The sequence below is a fragment of the Tursiops truncatus genome, chromosome 2 (assembly GCF_011762595.2).
Source record: "Tursiops truncatus isolate mTurTru1 chromosome 2, mTurTru1.mat.Y, whole genome shotgun sequence".
NCBI classification, from domain to species: Eukaryota; Metazoa; Chordata; class Mammalia; order Artiodactyla; family Delphinidae; genus Tursiops; species Tursiops truncatus.
This window is the reverse complement of record NC_047035.1, coordinates 36,952,212-36,968,571: the sequence shown is the minus strand read 5'-3', so window position 1 is coordinate 36,968,571 and position 16,360 is coordinate 36,952,212. Positions and strand designations below refer to the sequence as shown.

Sequence of the window (16,360 nt, the reverse complement as noted above, 5' to 3'; positions counted from 1 at the left end):
AGAGGGAATGCGAGCTGAGGGGTGGTGTCGGTGAGGATGGGCTTCTCTGGGGGGAGCCCTTGGTGCAGCACGTCTCTGCAGAACCCAGGCGGTGGCTCCTGGGGCCCTGTGTGGTTCCCAGCAGGGTCTCGAACACCCTGACCCTGGGGGTCGGGGATTCGCTGCTGCAGGAGATTCAGTCTCTGCTCATCAACTGGAAGGGGCCAGACCTGACCACCTATGGGGAGCTCGTCCTGGAGGGCACATTCCGCGTGCACCGTGTGCGCAACGAGAAGACCTTTTTCCTCTTTGACAAAGCACTGCTCATCACCAAGAAGCGGGGAGATCACTTTGTCTACAAGGGTCACATCCCGGTAACGAGGCCACCGCCATCTCCTCTGCCCCCTTCCCACCGTCCCAACGGCCGGGCTCCACTCCGTGTCGCCTTCACTGGGCCCCGGGTTGGTGTGGACGCAGCTCCACCCTTCAAGATTACTCTCCCTGCCTCCCCAGATGGTCTTGAGGGGCTGGGGCCCCAGGTCAGCTCCCCGCCTCGTGCTTGACTGCCCTCTCCCTCTGCCCCAGTGCTCCTCCCTGATGCTGATCGAGAGCACCAGAGAATCCCCGTGCTTCACCGTCACACACTACAAGCACAGCAAGCAGCAGTACAACATCCAGGTGAGGGGCGGGCTGGGGCGCGGGCTGGGGCCAGAACCCGCCCCCTCGCGCGGCGGCACGAGCCTCAGAGTCTCCCTCTGCAAGGGAGAGGTCGTTGTGGGCACCTCTCAGGCTTGTGCTGAGGAGTCAAGGTAACCTCACAGAGCCCCCAGCACAGGCCCTCTTTGGCCTCTGCCCTCCTCGGCAGAAGCCCAGCGCACGCTGGATGGCTTCAGGCCTGTCATGATAACCCCGCACCCTCTCCCTCGGGTCCTCCCAGGCCAAAACTGTGGAGGAGAAACGGAGCTGGACTCACCACATCAAGAGGCTCATCCTGGAGAACCACCACACCACCATCCCCCAGAAGGTGAGTTCCCAGGGCTCCTGATGGGGTGCAGGGAGAGGGTCCCTCAGAACCAGCTCCGGGGTCCACGGGGCCCTCACCTTCTGGACGTTGGCCCCACTGGACAGCGGGGATCAGTTCAGCGGATGCCACGGTCCTTGGTGCAGCAAGAGTGAGTCTTTGGGCCGAGGGAGAAAACGGCACGTACCGAGGTAGCAACGCGGTGGGTTTCCTTTCCCTTCCAGGCCAAAGAAGCCATCCTGGAAATGGATTCCTATTGTAAGTGTACCCTTTCTGCCTGCCTTGTCCCTAACGGTGCACATCTCTAGGTCAGACCTGAGGAAGCTTTGCCTGATACTTACATTCCAGAGAGCAGGGAGGGTGGGGAGGCTCCTTCTGTCAGGACTGGGGGTCTACTGCAAGACTAGGGCTCAGTGCTGCTGGTGGCTGGGACTCTGCCTCGTGCTCCTGGATGGAAGAGGACGGAAGATGGAAGAGGGGGGAGCTCTGGAGTCTTGTGGCCCCTGGAGGTCGGCTGGGCAGCAGAGTTGTGGTCAGGAATGGGCAGAGTCCACGCCAAGGGTGATAGTATCCCAAAGGCCTGGTTGTCTCTCTTGGGTGCAGATCCCAATCGGTACCGCCACAGCCCAGAGCGCCTGAAGAAGGCCTCCCAGGATGAGGCGTCCACCCATGTGCATCAGGGGCGCCGGCAGTCTGGTAAGGCAGGGGCTGTGCGGGCAGAGAGGCTTCTTTCCAGGACCCTTGACCATGTGGGGAACCTTCTGCAGCAGCATTTGGGGCTGGCTCTCACCCTCCGGAAATCCTGGGAAAGGGCAGGAAGGAGGGTAAATGGGGTGTGTCTGTAGCATCCTGCCTTCCACCAGGCCCCTCTGGGCCCTTCCTGCCTACCCAGGGCTGGACAGCCCTCCTTTTCCAAGGCCCCCCTTCTTAGCTCCTCTGCGATCAAAACCTTAGATAGTGGGAGGCAGCCAGAGTAACGCTCAGACGTCATGGATGGTCCCCAGCCCAGTTCTGGAACAGAGCAGAGGCAGGACGTGGGGAAAATGAGTTAGATTTCAAGTGGCACCAAATCCAGACAGGAAATATTTACTTTGGGTCTCAGGGAAAAGTTCTGCTTTCCTGGGTTTTCTTTCATGATGGCTTGCTGCTGGGTACTTGGAGGTATCGGAGTGACTCGTCTGTTGAAACGAGAAAACCTTGCTTTTATTCTCGGCTCTTGTAGTGGTGCATGTGTGTGTTTTCTGCCTCGGTTTTTACCCTCGCCTTCAGTCGAGGCCCAGGGATGGATTTGGCTTCGGCCAGGCACTTGTCAAACTTACACATGAGGTGGGAGTTGGGGTGAGGACCATCTCAGAGACCCCTAGAGCGGAAGATTCAGGAGTGATGGGAGATGTGTCCTGACTGGGATCCCCACGGTGAGTTGGGTTTGATTGGCATGGCTCACGGGTCCTCTGAGCAGCTGTGTGGATTGCTGTACGGGCTTTGGTCTTCTGGAGGGTGGAGCTGAGCGGTCTTTGGAAAGCTTTTGTGTTTTTGTTTTGTTTGGTATTGTTGCTGATGGATCTCGAACCCTAGGCAAACTTGCCATGGTTGCAGAAGTGCTACGGTGCTGTGTGTTAAAAGCCCCAAATGGGCTTGCGGGATCTTAGTCCCCCGACCAGGGATCAAACCCAGGCCCTTGGCAGTGAAAGCACGGAGTCCTAACCCCTGGACTGCCAGGGAATTCCCCCCTTTCCTTTCTTCTCCTATAATTCTTCTGTCCAACATTCCCCCTTAACTCGCCATAGCTTTGAACTGGAAGCTTCTGACACGTGGAGGTAGTCAGTAAGGGACTGTGGTGATGGTGGTAATAGTAACATTACCTATCAAAACATCAGCTTCCAAACTGCAGCAAGCAGGGCACTCAGGAAATGATCCGCTTCAGAGCTCAGGTTTCCACAAGGCTGAGATTTTAGCCTGTAAACGCTAAGAGTTGGGTTTTGTTTGTTTTCATGTTTTAGTTTTAATCGTTATGAAACAGACATCTTTCTAAAACATGTTTCATACGCTTGAGCCTTATAAAATAGAGGAGGCCCATACGGTCAAACTTTTCCCTTTCTGGAGTCGGTGTAGCAGCATCTTTGTGGCCCCCATTCTCTGGGGCCTTGGGGGGAGGCGGGGCTGTGGGTTGCCATAGAGACAGCTGGCATTGAGGTGTTGTGTCCATCTTTACACTGAAGAGTTCTCCTTATCAGTCTTGGCATGCGTTTCTTTAGTAGCCCTTCCTTCTTCCCTCTTCTGTTAGAAATTAATCGATTTAATGTGCGAGAAGCGTGTGTAAAAGCAGGCCAGTGAGTGGATGAGGGGGGATACAGGCCAGTGGAAGTGCTTTAGGGCCTGCTCTCAGCCATCTACTCTGACTGCCTCTGGGCCTTTTCTGCTTCCTACTTCCAGAGAGCTGGGATGGACAGATAAGTGCACTATATGGATAAGTAAGGTGGTGTTGTCATCATTTGTCACTTATTAAATATTCATTCATTCATTCATTCATTCATTCATTTATTTATTTATTTATTTATTTATTTATTTATTGGCTGCGTTGGGTCTTTGTTGCTGCACGCGGGCTTTCTCTAGTTGTGGCGAGCGGGGGCTACTCTTCGTTGTGGTGCGCGGGCTTTTCATGGCTTCTCGTTGCAGAGCACGGGCTCTAGGCACGTGGGCTCAGTAGCTGTGGCGCACGGGCTTAGTTGCTCCGTGGCATGTGAGATCTTCCCGGACCAGGGCTCGAACCCGTGTCCCCTACATTGGCAGGCGGATTCTTAACCACTGTGCCACCAGGGAAGTCCGCTTATTAAATATTCTTGATTACAAGTTTTAAAATGAAAGAGAAGAGCATCTTGTATTTCTCACTCTAAAAACAATTGGATATCTACTTACCTCGATGCAGATAGAGTGTAGGTACGTGTGTGCCCAGGCACAGTTAGAAAAAAGGTTCTTCAGTTTGCTCTCCTATCCAGGAACAGCTGCGAGACCTCAGTAGACCTTCCTTGTGGCTCCAAGTTTATAGTGGGCCTCCCACTGAATGCCAGTTCGTCAAGGGCAATATGGGCTAAGGGCAAGGTTCTGTAGACAGGTTCCTTGAGACATGCCTCCCTATCTCAGGTCTGTCCCCAGAAAAGGCGGGTTGCGAGGTGCTGACACCATCAGCCTAATGGATGTGTTTTGTATTCTGTCCTCAGAGCCTGGTCAGCTCCTGTACAACCGGGCAACACTCCCCAGCAGGCAGCGAGGCTTCACGGTGCCAGGCCTTAAGGGCCATAGAAAGTCGGGTGCGACCTCTGCTTTCCAGCTGGGGTGCTGTGAAGGGGCTTGGCGTTGGGTGTAGCTAAGGCGCTGATGTGCTCCGTGCAGGGAAGGAAGGTGGGGCTTGCGGTGGAGCCAGGGCCCTCAAGAGAGGCTCGTCATTCTGAAGGGGGCAGCAGGGGGCTGTGGCCCCGGAGCTGAGGGCCCCGGGCTGTGTGCTAACGTAAGGATGGGGGCGGGGCTGCTTCTTGGCTGTGGGTCACAGCAGAGTCCCCAGGCGGGTGGGGGCAGTGGCCCGGGCCCTGTCTCCCTGTGGGCTGGTCGCGAGGGCAGCCTCCTTCAGGCCCTCGGGCTGTGGGGGGCCCCGCTGGAGTGGACTTTGAGCTGATGATGGGTGTGTGGCGCTGTGAGCGTGGGACCAGGGCCAGGCCGGGCTGCTTCAGGCCTGCTCTGACTGCCCGTTCGCTTTCCTCACCAGAGCCATCCAGACATCTGCTCAGGCAACACAGCGAGAAAGGTGAGTGAGTGAGGGGTGGACAGGCACCACCCCCTTTAAGGTGCGCTCTAGGGCAGGGGTGAGAGGGTGAAGCTGGCGACCAGCAGGGTGTGGGCGTCGCGGACAGTTCAGAGGGGATTCTGCCTCGTTCTGCCCTGGAAGTGGGCCTCACCCCTTGCTGTCCGGGCTCCCCCTGCACACCTTGCACCCTGTCTCTCTGCCCTTGGGTGACAGCAGGAGCGAGTGACCGTGCCATTCTGCACCCCCGGCTCCCGGTCTGTCAGTCATTCCTTTGAAAGCCCGGGAGACCTGGTGAAGGTTCTGGGAGCAGAGCCCCTGACGCGCTCTCGCTCGGGGGCTCTGGGCCTCAGGCCTCTGTGAGGGGGCTCTTTCTCCGGGTTACTGATCTCCGCTCCCCCTCCCCCTCGCCGCTGTGCCGGGACCTGGTGGTGGCGGAGCAGCCAGAGCAGCAGGAATGAAGGTAAGACCAGGGGCACACGGGACAGCCTTGGGGGACAGCCCAGGTCAGCCCCCATCATCTTCCTTCACTCAACAAACACCTGTCGAGCACCTACTGTGCGCCAGGCTCTGTCATGAGGGTCACGGAGATGAATAAGCCGTGGCCCTTGCCCAGGGGACCCTTCTGTACCCTTTTCCTGGAGTGGCACCCTGGTGGTGGCCGGCCCGGCCGGGATCCTCTCATTTTGCCCTCTCCCTGGGGCAGGCAGGCCTCTCTGGATCCTGAGTTCCTGAGCAGACCCCAGTCCCAGCTTCCCACCTCGAGAACCCCCTGCTTCATGTGGGAGCCTAGTGGAGACCGGGGTGGGGGTCTAGATGTGGCTTACTCTGTGAAGCCTCCCCAGCCCCAGCTGCTGCAGGAGGAGGGGGGCTGCCCCGAGGCCTGTCACGAGGGGGCCTTGTGCTCTGAACAGCATGCGGGCAGTGTTGGCATGCTCCTGGACTTTGAACAGCCCCCCTGTGCTCGGGGCCTGCAGTCGGAGGCTGAAGGGGCTGCCCGGGAGGAGGAGGAGGAGGAAGAACAGGCCTTTCAGGTGTCCCTGGAGGACCTGGCAGGGCATGAAGGCCGCGAGCAGGGGGCTGGGCCAGAGCCCCCAGGCGAGGAGGAGGAGGAGGAGGAGGAGGAGGAGAGCCTGGCAGTGGCGGAGCAGGTAGCCGACTTTGCCAGCTCCCTGCTGGCCGCCCTCCACTGCTGGCACTATCGGGCCAACGCTTTACTTTTCTCCCGGGGCGCTATGGTGAGGTGTCTCTTCGATCTCCCCCTCCTCCTTGCATGCCCCCTGGCACGCGCATGCCCGTCCAAGAGTCCCCTCCCCTGCCCTTCTCATCCCTCCGTCCTTGTTCCTTCCTTCCTGCCATCAGCACTTCTTAACACCTTGCTCACTGTCACGCCCTGGTGAGCCCCTGGCATTCGTTGTTCCAGCACTGGGTGCTAACCAGCATGCTACTCAATGGGCATGACTAATGGGGCGCGGTGGGGGGAGGGGGAGAGGCCAGCACACAGGGAGCCGCATGCCTGGCAGGGATTTCTTTTTTTTTTTTTTTTTTTTTGGCGGTACGCAGGCCTCTCACTGCTGTGGCCTCTCCCGTTGCGGAGCACAGGCTCCGGACGCGCAGGCTCCGCGGCCATGGCTCACGGGCCCAGCTGCTCCGCGGCATGTGGGATCTTCCCGGACCGGGGCATGAACCCGTGTCCCCTGCATCGGCAGGCAGACTCCCAACCACTGCGCCCCCAGGGAAGCCCCTGGCAGGGATTTCTGAGTCCCCAGACCTGGCAGTTCAGGCTGACTCTGGAATGGCTCAGGTCCAACACAGCCCAGCCCCTTTGGGGCTCAGGAGATGCTGCCAGGGTTGGGATGCAGGAGGGACCAGCTCCCCGTTGTCCTGGGAGCTGACGACTACCCTCTGCTTGCTGCAGGGGAAGGGGCACAGGGAGCCCGAAGACCCCAAGAGCTGCCGAAGGCCCAGCAGCCGATCTCCAACCACCGCTGAGAAGTGCCTGAGCTTTGAGTCTGTGTCTTCCCTGCCGGAGGTGAGGGGCCAGCAGGCGGGAGGGGGATAGTGCAGAGGCGCCTGAGCCCAGATCTCCAGCTCTGCAGATGGGGCTTTCAGGCATGGGCTGTCCCGTTGGGCCCACGGGGACAGGGAATCCCACTCCCTAGGACTCTCGGGCCCTCAGGAAGCCTGTCTGGCCTGTGGGCCTGCGGCTTGGTGACCGACAGCCTCTTACTCTGAATTAGAAAAGGTGCCTCTTCCTTTGGGCAGATGCAGTCTCTGGCCAAGGGGCACAGTTATTGGAAGTGACCAGATTATAGGTCCCCTTGGCCAGGCCTCCTTGCATAGAGCATAAAGCTCTGCCCTGCTAGTGTGCCAGACACTTAAATCATGCCTGTCCCACCTGGCAAAGGAGCAAGGTGTCGATATCTACTGGGCACCTCCTACGTGCCTGATGTTTTGTTTCTTCCTCCTGTTTCCTGAGCCAGCTCTACCAGGGAGAACAAGACTCAGGTTAGGTTGACGTGCCTGGCATTGCGCAGCTTCTAAGGGACAGAGCTCAGATTAGACTTGGGTCTGTGACCCAGAAGCCTGCACTCTTTTTTCCCGCCACCCCACGCTATCTGGGGGTTATGTGGAATGGAGTCCTTTGCTCTCGCAGAGTTCCAAGGAAAAGTTCATGAGGCTTAGACGCCGGGGTGGGCCTCACAGCCAGGACATTGAGAAGCCTGGGTGACATTGGAAAAGAGTTCAGAATGGTGCTGTCCGGTGACAATAGAATGTGAGCCTCGTGTAATTTTATTTATTTATAAATTATTTATTTATTTAAAAAATTTATTTATTTATTTTGGCTGCGTTGGGTCTTCGTTGCTGCGTGCGGGCTTTCTCTAGTTGTGGCGAGCAGGGGCTACTCTTCATTGCGGTGCGTGGGCCTCTCATAGCGGTGGCTTCTCTTGTTGCAGAGCACGGGCTCTAGGTACGCGGGCTTCAGTAGTTGTGGCTCCCGGGCTCTAGAGCGCAGGCTCAGTAGTTGTGGCCCACGGGCTTAGTTGCCCCGCAGCATGTGGGATCTTCCTGGACCAGGACTGGAACCCATGTTCCCTGCATTGGCAGGCAGATTCCTAACCACTGTGCCACCAGGGAAGTCCCCTCATGGGTAATTTTAAATATTCTAATAGTCACATTAAAGAATTATTTAACCCAGTTTTTCCAAACTACTATCATGTCAACATGTAGTGTGTTAAAAAGCTGTTAATGAGGTATGCTGCGCTTTTTTGGTATGAGGTTTTTGCAGCGTGGACCGGCTACATTTCAGTTGCTCAGGAGTCACGTGTGGCTGGCAGCCATTGTGTTGGACATTACAGGCCTGGCTCCTGGGTCCCACTGTGCAGGTTCTAGACTAGAACGATTGGAATCGGGTCTGATTCCTCGGGCTATAGCGTGTTATCCTGTGTTCTCCTTAAAGATTCCTCTGGAAAGCTGCCTGTACTGGCTGGTTTTATGATTCAGATGACCTTCAAGGTGATCAAGAGAGAGCTGCCAACTTTGCTTCCTTCCTTGCCATCCGCTGCGCACATGCAGAGTCCTGCACGGGGGCGGAGGCTGGCTGGCAGGAGCCACATCCCCGTCTTTACCCTCTGACAGGATTCCAGCACGTGGTCCTACTGCCCTCTGGATCCTGATCCACACGGGAGACCCTGGCCCCTCAGGGAAGTTGTTTAGGCCTGGGTTTCAACCCGGAACAACCCCCATGTGGGGAGCTACTGGGGCTTCAGGGAGCCGCCTCCCCTCAGGCAGGGGAGTCCTGGTGCCGTGGCTCTGGCCCCACGCTGCACGTTCCCACCGTGTCCGTGTGCTTTCCAGGCAGGCCGCCACTGAGAGGTGCCACCGCGTCACCCCATCTGCGTTCCTAGAATTTTTCTCGGGTTTGAGAATGTGGGCCCAGCACCCCAGCTGCAGGGTGACTAAGGGACATCCTCTCCCTAAGGACCTGCTGCCCACTCCTGAGTCATGCTCATTCTGATGGCCTGCAGTCCTAAACCGCAGCCCCTCTCACTAGGCTTTGAGCAGGCTGTGCTGTCCCCACATCCCCCCGGGTCACATGAGGGAGGTTTTTGGCTCATATGAGCTCTTTGTGCTCTCCCAGGTTGAGCCAGACCCTGAGTCTGGGACAGAGCAGGAGGAGTCTGCTGCCATGGAAGGTCCCAGGACCGAGGAGATGCCCTCAGACACAGAGGCTCCAGAAGTCCTAGAAATGCAGCTTGACACCCACCAGCTGCTGCTGGGACTGGACCCCCCGGGTGACGTGGTGGACTTCATGGTGGCCGACAGCACCGAGGACCCGAAGGTCCTGAGCAGTGAGGACGAGGAGGAGGAGGTGGGGGCCGCCCACGAGCCCGAGAGCCTCCTGCCTCCCTCAGTGCTGGACCAGGCCAGCGTCATCGCCGAGCGGTTCGTCAGCAGCTTCTCTCGGCGGAGCAGCCTGGCGCTGGAGGACGGCAAGGCCAGCGGCTTCGGGACCCCGAGGCTGACCAGCCGGAGCAGCAGTGTGGTCAGCCTAGAGGACAGTGAGAAGGGCCTGGCCCGGCGAGGGAGCACCACAGACCCCCTGGGCTCTCAGCTCCCTCCAGAAGCGGACATCAGTATGGGGGTGGCCGCAGAGAGTGACCCTTCTGTCAACGGGACAGAGACCCAGAGCCCAGGCTGCCCAGCGGAGCCAGACAGGCCTTCCTGCACGAAGGAATCGAAGCTTTCTTCCCGAGACCGGCTGTTGTTGGACAAAATCAAGAGCTACTATGAAAGTGCAGAGCACCACGACGCAGGCTTCAGTGTCCGGCGCCGGGAGAGCCTCTCCTTCATCCCCAAAGGATTGGTGAGAAACTCAGTCTCCAGAATCAACAGCCTTCCCAGGCCAGACCCGGAGCCAGTGGCTCCACCGGGGCATAAGAGACAGGTGGGTTCGCGGGCAGCCTCGTGGGCCCTCTTTGACTACCCAGGACCAGGCCAGGCTCGGGCTGGGGACCCAGCTCCCATCACAGATGCTGAGTTCCGCCCGTCTTCGGAAATTGTGAAGATCTGGGAGGAAATGGAGTCTCCTGAGGGCAGCCCTGGGAAGGGACCAGGCCAAGGCCAGGCCAATAGCTTTGACCTGCATGAGCCCCTCTTCATCCTGGAGGAGCGTGAGCTGGGGGCCATCACTGAGGAGTCGGCTGCTGCCTCGCCGGACCGTGCCTCCCCCACTGAGCCCCCCAGCCCGGCCCACCTGGCCCGGGAGCTGAAGGAGCTGGTGAAGGAGCTGAGCAGCGGCACCCAGGGGGAGCTGGTGACCCCGCTACACCCCCGCATCCTGCAGCTCTCCCACGTGATGGACAGCCACGTGAGCGAGCGAGTCAAGAGCAAGGTCTACCAGCTGGCTCGCCAGTACAGCCTCCGGATCAAGAGCAAGTCGGTGACGGCCAGGCCACCGCAGCCATGGGAAAAGGTGGCTGCCACCACCCCCCACCTGCAGCCGGAGGCTGGAGCACCATCTGCTGGCAGAGGTATGAAGGGGGTGGGGCGGAGGGCCCTGCCTGCAAGCCTGGGATGGAAGCACCTTTTAGGAGCCAGCTGGATTCTGGGAAAGTGACCCCCTAAAGGACCTCTACCAAAAAGAGGGCTGGGGTGAGTCCTGGAGCGGGTCTAACGCTCAAGGCCAAGCTCCTCCTGTGGAGCAGAGGGCCTGTGGCCATGGGCCTCTGTTTTCCAGGAGAGCAGAAGCTCTCGTCTGTTCCTTTGACCCCTGACCCCACCCCACCCCCTTTTCTTCATTCTTCCCATTTCCCTTTGGTGAGGGCGCCGTGGATGGTCAGTGAGGTTTCTCTCCCATCACACGCAAACCCCCAGCAACCAGCCTCGCCTGGAAGGGGAGTTGAGGTCAGTCCAGAGCCCTCATGTCCTCTTGCTCCCTCCTGCACAGGGGTTCAGGCGGCTCGCTGTCTCCTCACAGGTAAGAGGAAACCGGTGCTGTCTCTCTTCAACCACGAGCAGCCCACGGCCCAGGAACACAGCCCGCCCAAGTCCGGCTCTGCCAGGGAGGTATCGCCGCGGCGTTTCTCCTTCAGCTCCTCGGCCACCAGCCCGAGGACCACCTCGCCTGGGGCCTGGCACATCCCCCGAAGCCCCCTCAGCCCCTTGGACACCGAGACTTTCAACTGGCCCGACGTCCGAGAGCTCTGCTCCAAATATGCCTCCCAGGACGAGGCGCTCCAGGCCAAGGGCAGCCGGCCGCGCAACCTGCCGGTCAACCGGAGCCACTCGCTGCCGGAGAACATGATGCAGCCGCAGCCGGCCCTGTCGGGGAAGGTGGGCCGCTGCTGCAGCCTGAACGCCAGGAGGGCTCCGGCAGGCCCAGGGGTCGCCCAGCCTCAGCCTCTGGCGGGGTCATCCCCAAGCGCGCCGGACGGAGGGGAGGCCCTGTACGTCACCGCAGACCTCACACTGGAGGACAGCCGGCGGATGGTCATCATGGAGAAGGGGCCCCTGTCCGGCCCCAACGCGGGACTGGAGGCAGCCAGCGGGCAGGGACCGAGCTCACCAGCAGCCCAGGCGGGGCAGGGCCCGGCGTTCCAGGAGTGTGCAGAGTATCGGCCTAAAGAAGAGGGTCCCAGGGACCTGGCGGACCCAAGCCAGCAGGGCAGAGTGAGGAGCCTGCGGGAGAAATTCCAGGCCTTGAACTCCACAGGTTGACACTGAGTCCTGGGGGAGGGAGCAGCTGTGTTGAGAGACGGGGAAGAACGGTGGCATCCTCGCTCACAGCCTGGGCTCACCGTGCTCACCCGGGGCCCTCAGAAAGGCTGCCCCTGGGAGAGCGCCCTGGGGCATCGGGCAAGGGCCTGTCGCCTGCCGTGGGCGCGCCAGTGACTCACGAGCCCCTTTGCCCTCCGAGGCCAGTGTGGCCGCTTCCCTTGTATATAGTTCTTCTCTAGTAAGAGGCCAGATGGTTAAGCTCATCTCTTCCCAGGGAGAGCGAGCCCTGCTCAGGCCTCCAGTGTTGCCTGGCCGCTGCCAGACTGAGGGCCCCCCCGGGGGACACACAGGAGTGTGGCCTGGGGAGGCTTTGTTCTTTAACTGTGCCTTTTCTTAGGATCCGGGCAGGAACGAGGCCCATAATTTATTGCTTTCTACCCTGTGGTATGTCGGTGTGCTCGCGCGCGTGGGTGTGAGTGTGTGTTCTGTTGTTGATTTCCCTCCTGGGAAGAATGTCGTGGACTCTGTTCAGGTACCTCTGTGGGTTGTCTCGCTGGCCCCGTGGTTGTCACTCATGTACACACATTTTGTTATTTGCCGATGGTGTAATAACCACTGCTGACCAACCAACCTGTTGAGTGGTCTCCTTACTGGTGTCTGGCCGGGCTGGGGAGAGGCGATCGTGCCCAGGCCTGTCTCAGGGGAAGCGGGACGTGGGCGTGTTGCTTCCACAGGTGCTCACCAAGCACAAGGCCCCAGGTGCTGGCGGGAGAGGCTGGGCAACAGGATGTGTGGGAGGGGACTTGTTCTGCTGCTTCTGTTCCCACGGGCTTCTGTCTACCCACAGCCTGGCGTCCTGTCTGGGGTAAGGTCAGGGGGCACCGTGCCAGCCTTTAGCTCTTTTCCCCAGGTGCCAAAGTTGGACTGAAAGGGGTGGGGTGGGGGTGGAACATTTTTCTAACAGGCAGGTATTTCCACATCTGGTGCCTTTTATTCTTCTCTCCCTTGCTAGTTCCCAGGAGACATCCTAGGGGGCAAGGATTCTCAACTTGGAGCCTAGAAATATCTTAAGTGGCTGGCAGTATTGGGTGAGGGGTACAGATGCATTTTTTCTGGAATGGAGCCTCATTCTTCATCTTACTCTCAAAAGTGTCTTTGATTCAAAAGGCGTAGGTATGCCCCCTACTTCTGACTGGGTTTTCTGCCTTTTTTTCCCTTGGTGGACCAGCCTTGTTTCTCCCTGTTTCTTCTGGCTGGGGCCTGGGAGGAGTGGGGCCGCAGGGCCAGGTGGTAGAGCTGTCTTGCAGGTCTTCTGACCTAGGAGGACGGACTCAGCCTGAAGATGGGTCTGCTGAGTGTGATGAGCTCAAGGGGATATCAGAGGCAAGTGGAGGCCTTTCCTGAGCAGAAGCAGAGCAGGGCTGGCCCATGTCCTGCCAGCTGGTCACAATGGTCTGTGGGTACTTGCACAGCCGCTGAGAGAGCTGGCTTCTACTAGACAAGTCTCTGATTGTGGTGAATAGCCACACACTAGAGTGAGAGTCAGGAGATCCAGCCCTGCGTTTAACTAGCCGGGTCACCTAAACTCATGCTCTTTCCTCCTCTGTAAATTAAACAAGATGGATGAGTTGTTGCTTCTCAAACCCTCTGACTCACACTCTTCAGGAGGTGAGGCCTGGGGAGTAGTCGTCAGCACCTTCCCCAGGTGATCCTTACACAGCCCTCTAGGTTATACCTGGGAACCCTGGACCAGCTCAGTGGTTCTTACTGGCTGCCCACTGGAATCATCAGGGGAGGGAACTTTTTGAAAAATGCTGATGTCTAGGTTTCACCCACCCAGACCAATTGAAACTGCACCTCCGGAGATGAACCCCAGGTGTGTGGATTCTGATTTTCAGACCTCTGTCCTGAGCTCCATGGGGAAAGGCCTGCAGCAGGCCCTCAAGCTTTTCTCAGGGTCTCAAGTGAAGCACAGAACCTAGGTGCCAGCAGAGTTGTTCCCATAAGACTCCAAGGACGGGCCAGGGTCTGGCTGTGCCTCTGTCTCCACGGCGGTCCTGTGTTCACAGATGCTGCCTTGCTCGATCCACCAGCCCCCTTTGGTCCAGTTTAAAGGGAAATAGGTGAGTCAAATAAGAAACGGAAATACGGAGCATTATTGATTTATTAGAAAAACTAGTAAATGGGTTTTCTCTGGTTGGTGGAAGCACATTTGAGCAGGTGGAGGACAAGGCCCAGCCGGCCCCAGGGCCAGCCCCAGATTGCGTGGTCTGTGCCCAGCAGGGTGGCAGTCCTCTGCAGCCACCTCCTCCCTTGCATCCTCCCTGAGCTTACTTGTCCAAGGGACCGAGCCATGGGGTCCTCTGGATCTCTGCCCCCTCCTACTGAAGGGAGGAGGGCGATCCAGGGCCAGCCTCGGGGACTCTCTTTGCTCTCCGATAGGCAGGAAGAAGGAGTGGGGTGGCGGGGAAGCCGAGCCCTCCCCCCCCCACCCCAGATCTCCTGTTATTGGTGCTAGTGGAGGGGAGGAAGCTCGAGGACCCTCCTTACCTCCCTCAGCCACAGTCAGTTGAGGCCAGGGGACAAAGGGGAAGGAGAGAGGGAAGGAGGACCACCTGACCATGCCCAGAAGGAGCTTCCTCTAAACTGCCCTGGGGAAGAATCCTGGTTTGCTGGTGTAGACTGGAGCTGTTTGGGGATACTGTTAAAGAAAAGAACTACAGGGCTTCCCTGGTGGCGCAGTGGTTGAGAGTCCGCCTGCCGATGCAGGGGACACGGGTTCGTGCCCCGGTCCGGGAAGATCCCACCCACATGCCACAGAGCGGCTGGGCCCGTGAACCATGGCCGCTGAGCCTGTGCGTCTGGAGCCTGTGCTCCGCAACGGGAGAGGCCACAACAGTGAGAGGCCTGTGTACCGCAAAAAAAAAAAAGAACTACAAAATAGAAAATGTAAGGAGGGAAAAAAGAAACCTTGCCAGGGCACCAGGAGCTTAGCCCCCCATGTGGCACAGAGTCCCAGAGCTGGGCCCCTGCAGTCTCAGTCCGGTGAGTTGCATGTCTCGGGGCCTGTGTGATGTGGGGGAGGGATGCGTGGGGAGCTGGCAGTAGATGGTGGGTCACGTGCAGCCGGCTGCTGCCCTTGCCCAGTCTGGGGGCCCAGGGGCGGTGAAATCCTAGCTTTTCCTCGAGGCCCTTTCATTCTTGGGACTGTGGAGTTGCTTGCTGAAATTCTTCACTTCAGGTGCTGCTTTGGCACACGTGGAGGGGAGAGGGTGGCCCCTCGTCTCTTGGCGCCCTGAAGACTGGCCCATGGGAACAGTTGAGGGAGACTCTTGCCGCTATCTGCCCTGGAGCAGGACATGCCCTCAGATGCACCAGAGGCCTTCTTTATTGCCAGGTGAGTGTCATCACCTCACTGCCTCCTGCCTTGGTTTCCCTAGGTATAGAAGGAGACTGGTGGGTGGTATAGATTAGGTCCCCTGTGGATGCACAGAGGGCCATAGGGTTAGGTGCATAGAGGCCCAATGAAGACCCTGGCTCCAGAGGTGGGACCACCTGTCAGGCTCCAGCAGAGAACGTCCCTCCTGTGGTTCTCGTCTGCTGAAATCGCCTTCCCTTGACATGGTGGTATTGATCTCGGGCACTAAGGGCTCCTGGGAAGGCCTAGTGACTCCGGATGCCTATGCCTGTGATTTCTGCCTGAGCTTCACCCGCTTCCGGGGGATCATCTCAGTGTGTCTAAGGCTCCTTCCCATGGGGAAGGTGATGGAAACAGCAACTGCTGGCCCCAGGGACCTTTCTGGTCTACCCAGGGGAGATGCCTGCTGCCTGCAACTTAACCCCTCTTTTGGACCTAACCCCAGTTAAGATGCTGGGCTGGAGCTGTATTGCTTTCGGAGAGTGGCGGAGAAAAATCCCTGTGGAACTAGTGGTCTCTTCCGTCTGGAAGTCTGACCTCAGCAGCACAGGGAAAGCTATCCCTGGGGATAGAGGTTGCAGGGCCCCTTTAGGCTGTGCTTGGGATTGTGGGGTAGATACCCATGTGGCCCCCTGACTCAAGGCCAGGACCTTCCAGAGGAGCTAAGCAAGGGTGCCCGCCACACCTTAATGGCTTTGGCCCCAGCATTTGTCCCAGCCATCTGGGGTTGTTAACGTGGGTCGTAATAAATACCCAGGTGTGGCCACATTTGCCACCCCGGGGTGACGGGTCATGAAATTTGCTGTCGGTCCAGCCAGCACCCTCAGGTGGTACCAGCTGCAGACGGAACACACGGGGTATTTGGCTTTGGGATATCTACTCCAGGCATTGTGGTGTCCATCCTGTGCCTGGGGCCCTGTGCTGTCTCCCGTAAGGGCCCTGGGTCCGAGTGGGATGCTGCTGGGAGTGCAGGAGGACCCCAGGGTGGAGAGGCAGCGCCTTAGGCAGTGTGGAGACCTATCTACCTCCTTCTGGGCTGAGCCCTAAACGGCAACTGTAGTTTTAAAAGAGGGCTGGCTTGAGAGCTTCCTGGTCCTCCCTGCCACCATCGGGGGTGGCAGCAAGGGGTGCCGGAGGCCACGGGAGCCCCTTTGCACTTAGGACCCATCGATCTTGCAGGATGCCTCCCACTTTCGGTGGGAGGAAGAGCGAGGAGGGGATGCGGTGGCCCCTGAGGTGAGAGTCCCCATTCTGAGGAAGCCCAGCGGGGAGGAAGCCGTCGTGTCCCGTCAGTCCCCAGTAGCCCCTGGCCCAGAGCTACCTGAAGCCTCCTTTCTCACGCCCCTCAGGGGCAGGTCGGGCATTTCCGGGGTCCTCTTCCCTTTCCCTTTCCCTGGCTGCGACTTAGCAGGAGGTGACCCCAAGC

General features: G+C 58.8%; 1 protein-coding gene across 14 annotated transcripts in view; it reads left to right on the top strand.

Moving 5' to 3' along the window:
• Window positions 1–12,146, top strand: part of PLEKHG3 (pleckstrin homology and RhoGEF domain containing G3) — a 42,410-nt gene extending 30,264 nt beyond the window's left edge. For 5 of the 14 annotated variants that reach the window (XM_033851056.2, XM_073800370.1, XM_033851054.2 and 2 more), the window contains 12 exons: window positions 171–353; window positions 493–657; window positions 917–1,003; window positions 1,225–1,258; window positions 1,604–1,696; window positions 4,219–4,308; window positions 4,761–4,799; window positions 5,240–5,259; window positions 5,711–6,034; window positions 6,715–6,828; window positions 8,938–10,330; window positions 10,747–12,146. In XM_033851056.2, coding sequence (XP_033706947.1) covers window positions 171–353; window positions 493–657; window positions 917–1,003; window positions 1,225–1,258; window positions 1,604–1,696; window positions 4,219–4,308; window positions 4,761–4,799; window positions 5,240–5,259; window positions 5,711–6,034; window positions 6,715–6,828; window positions 8,938–10,330; window positions 10,747–11,516 — 3,312 coding nt within the window. In that variant the 3' untranslated portion in view covers window positions 11,517–12,146. The remainder of the gene's footprint in view (window positions 1–170; window positions 354–492; window positions 658–916; window positions 1,004–1,224; window positions 1,259–1,603; window positions 1,697–4,218; window positions 4,309–4,760; window positions 4,800–5,239; window positions 5,260–5,710; window positions 6,035–6,714; window positions 6,829–8,937; window positions 10,331–10,746) is intronic. The other 9 variants (XM_033851061.2, XM_033851058.2, XM_033851059.2 and 6 more) reach the window with 9 other exon arrangements.
• The last annotated feature ends 4,214 nt before the right edge of the window (window positions 12,147–16,360 follow it).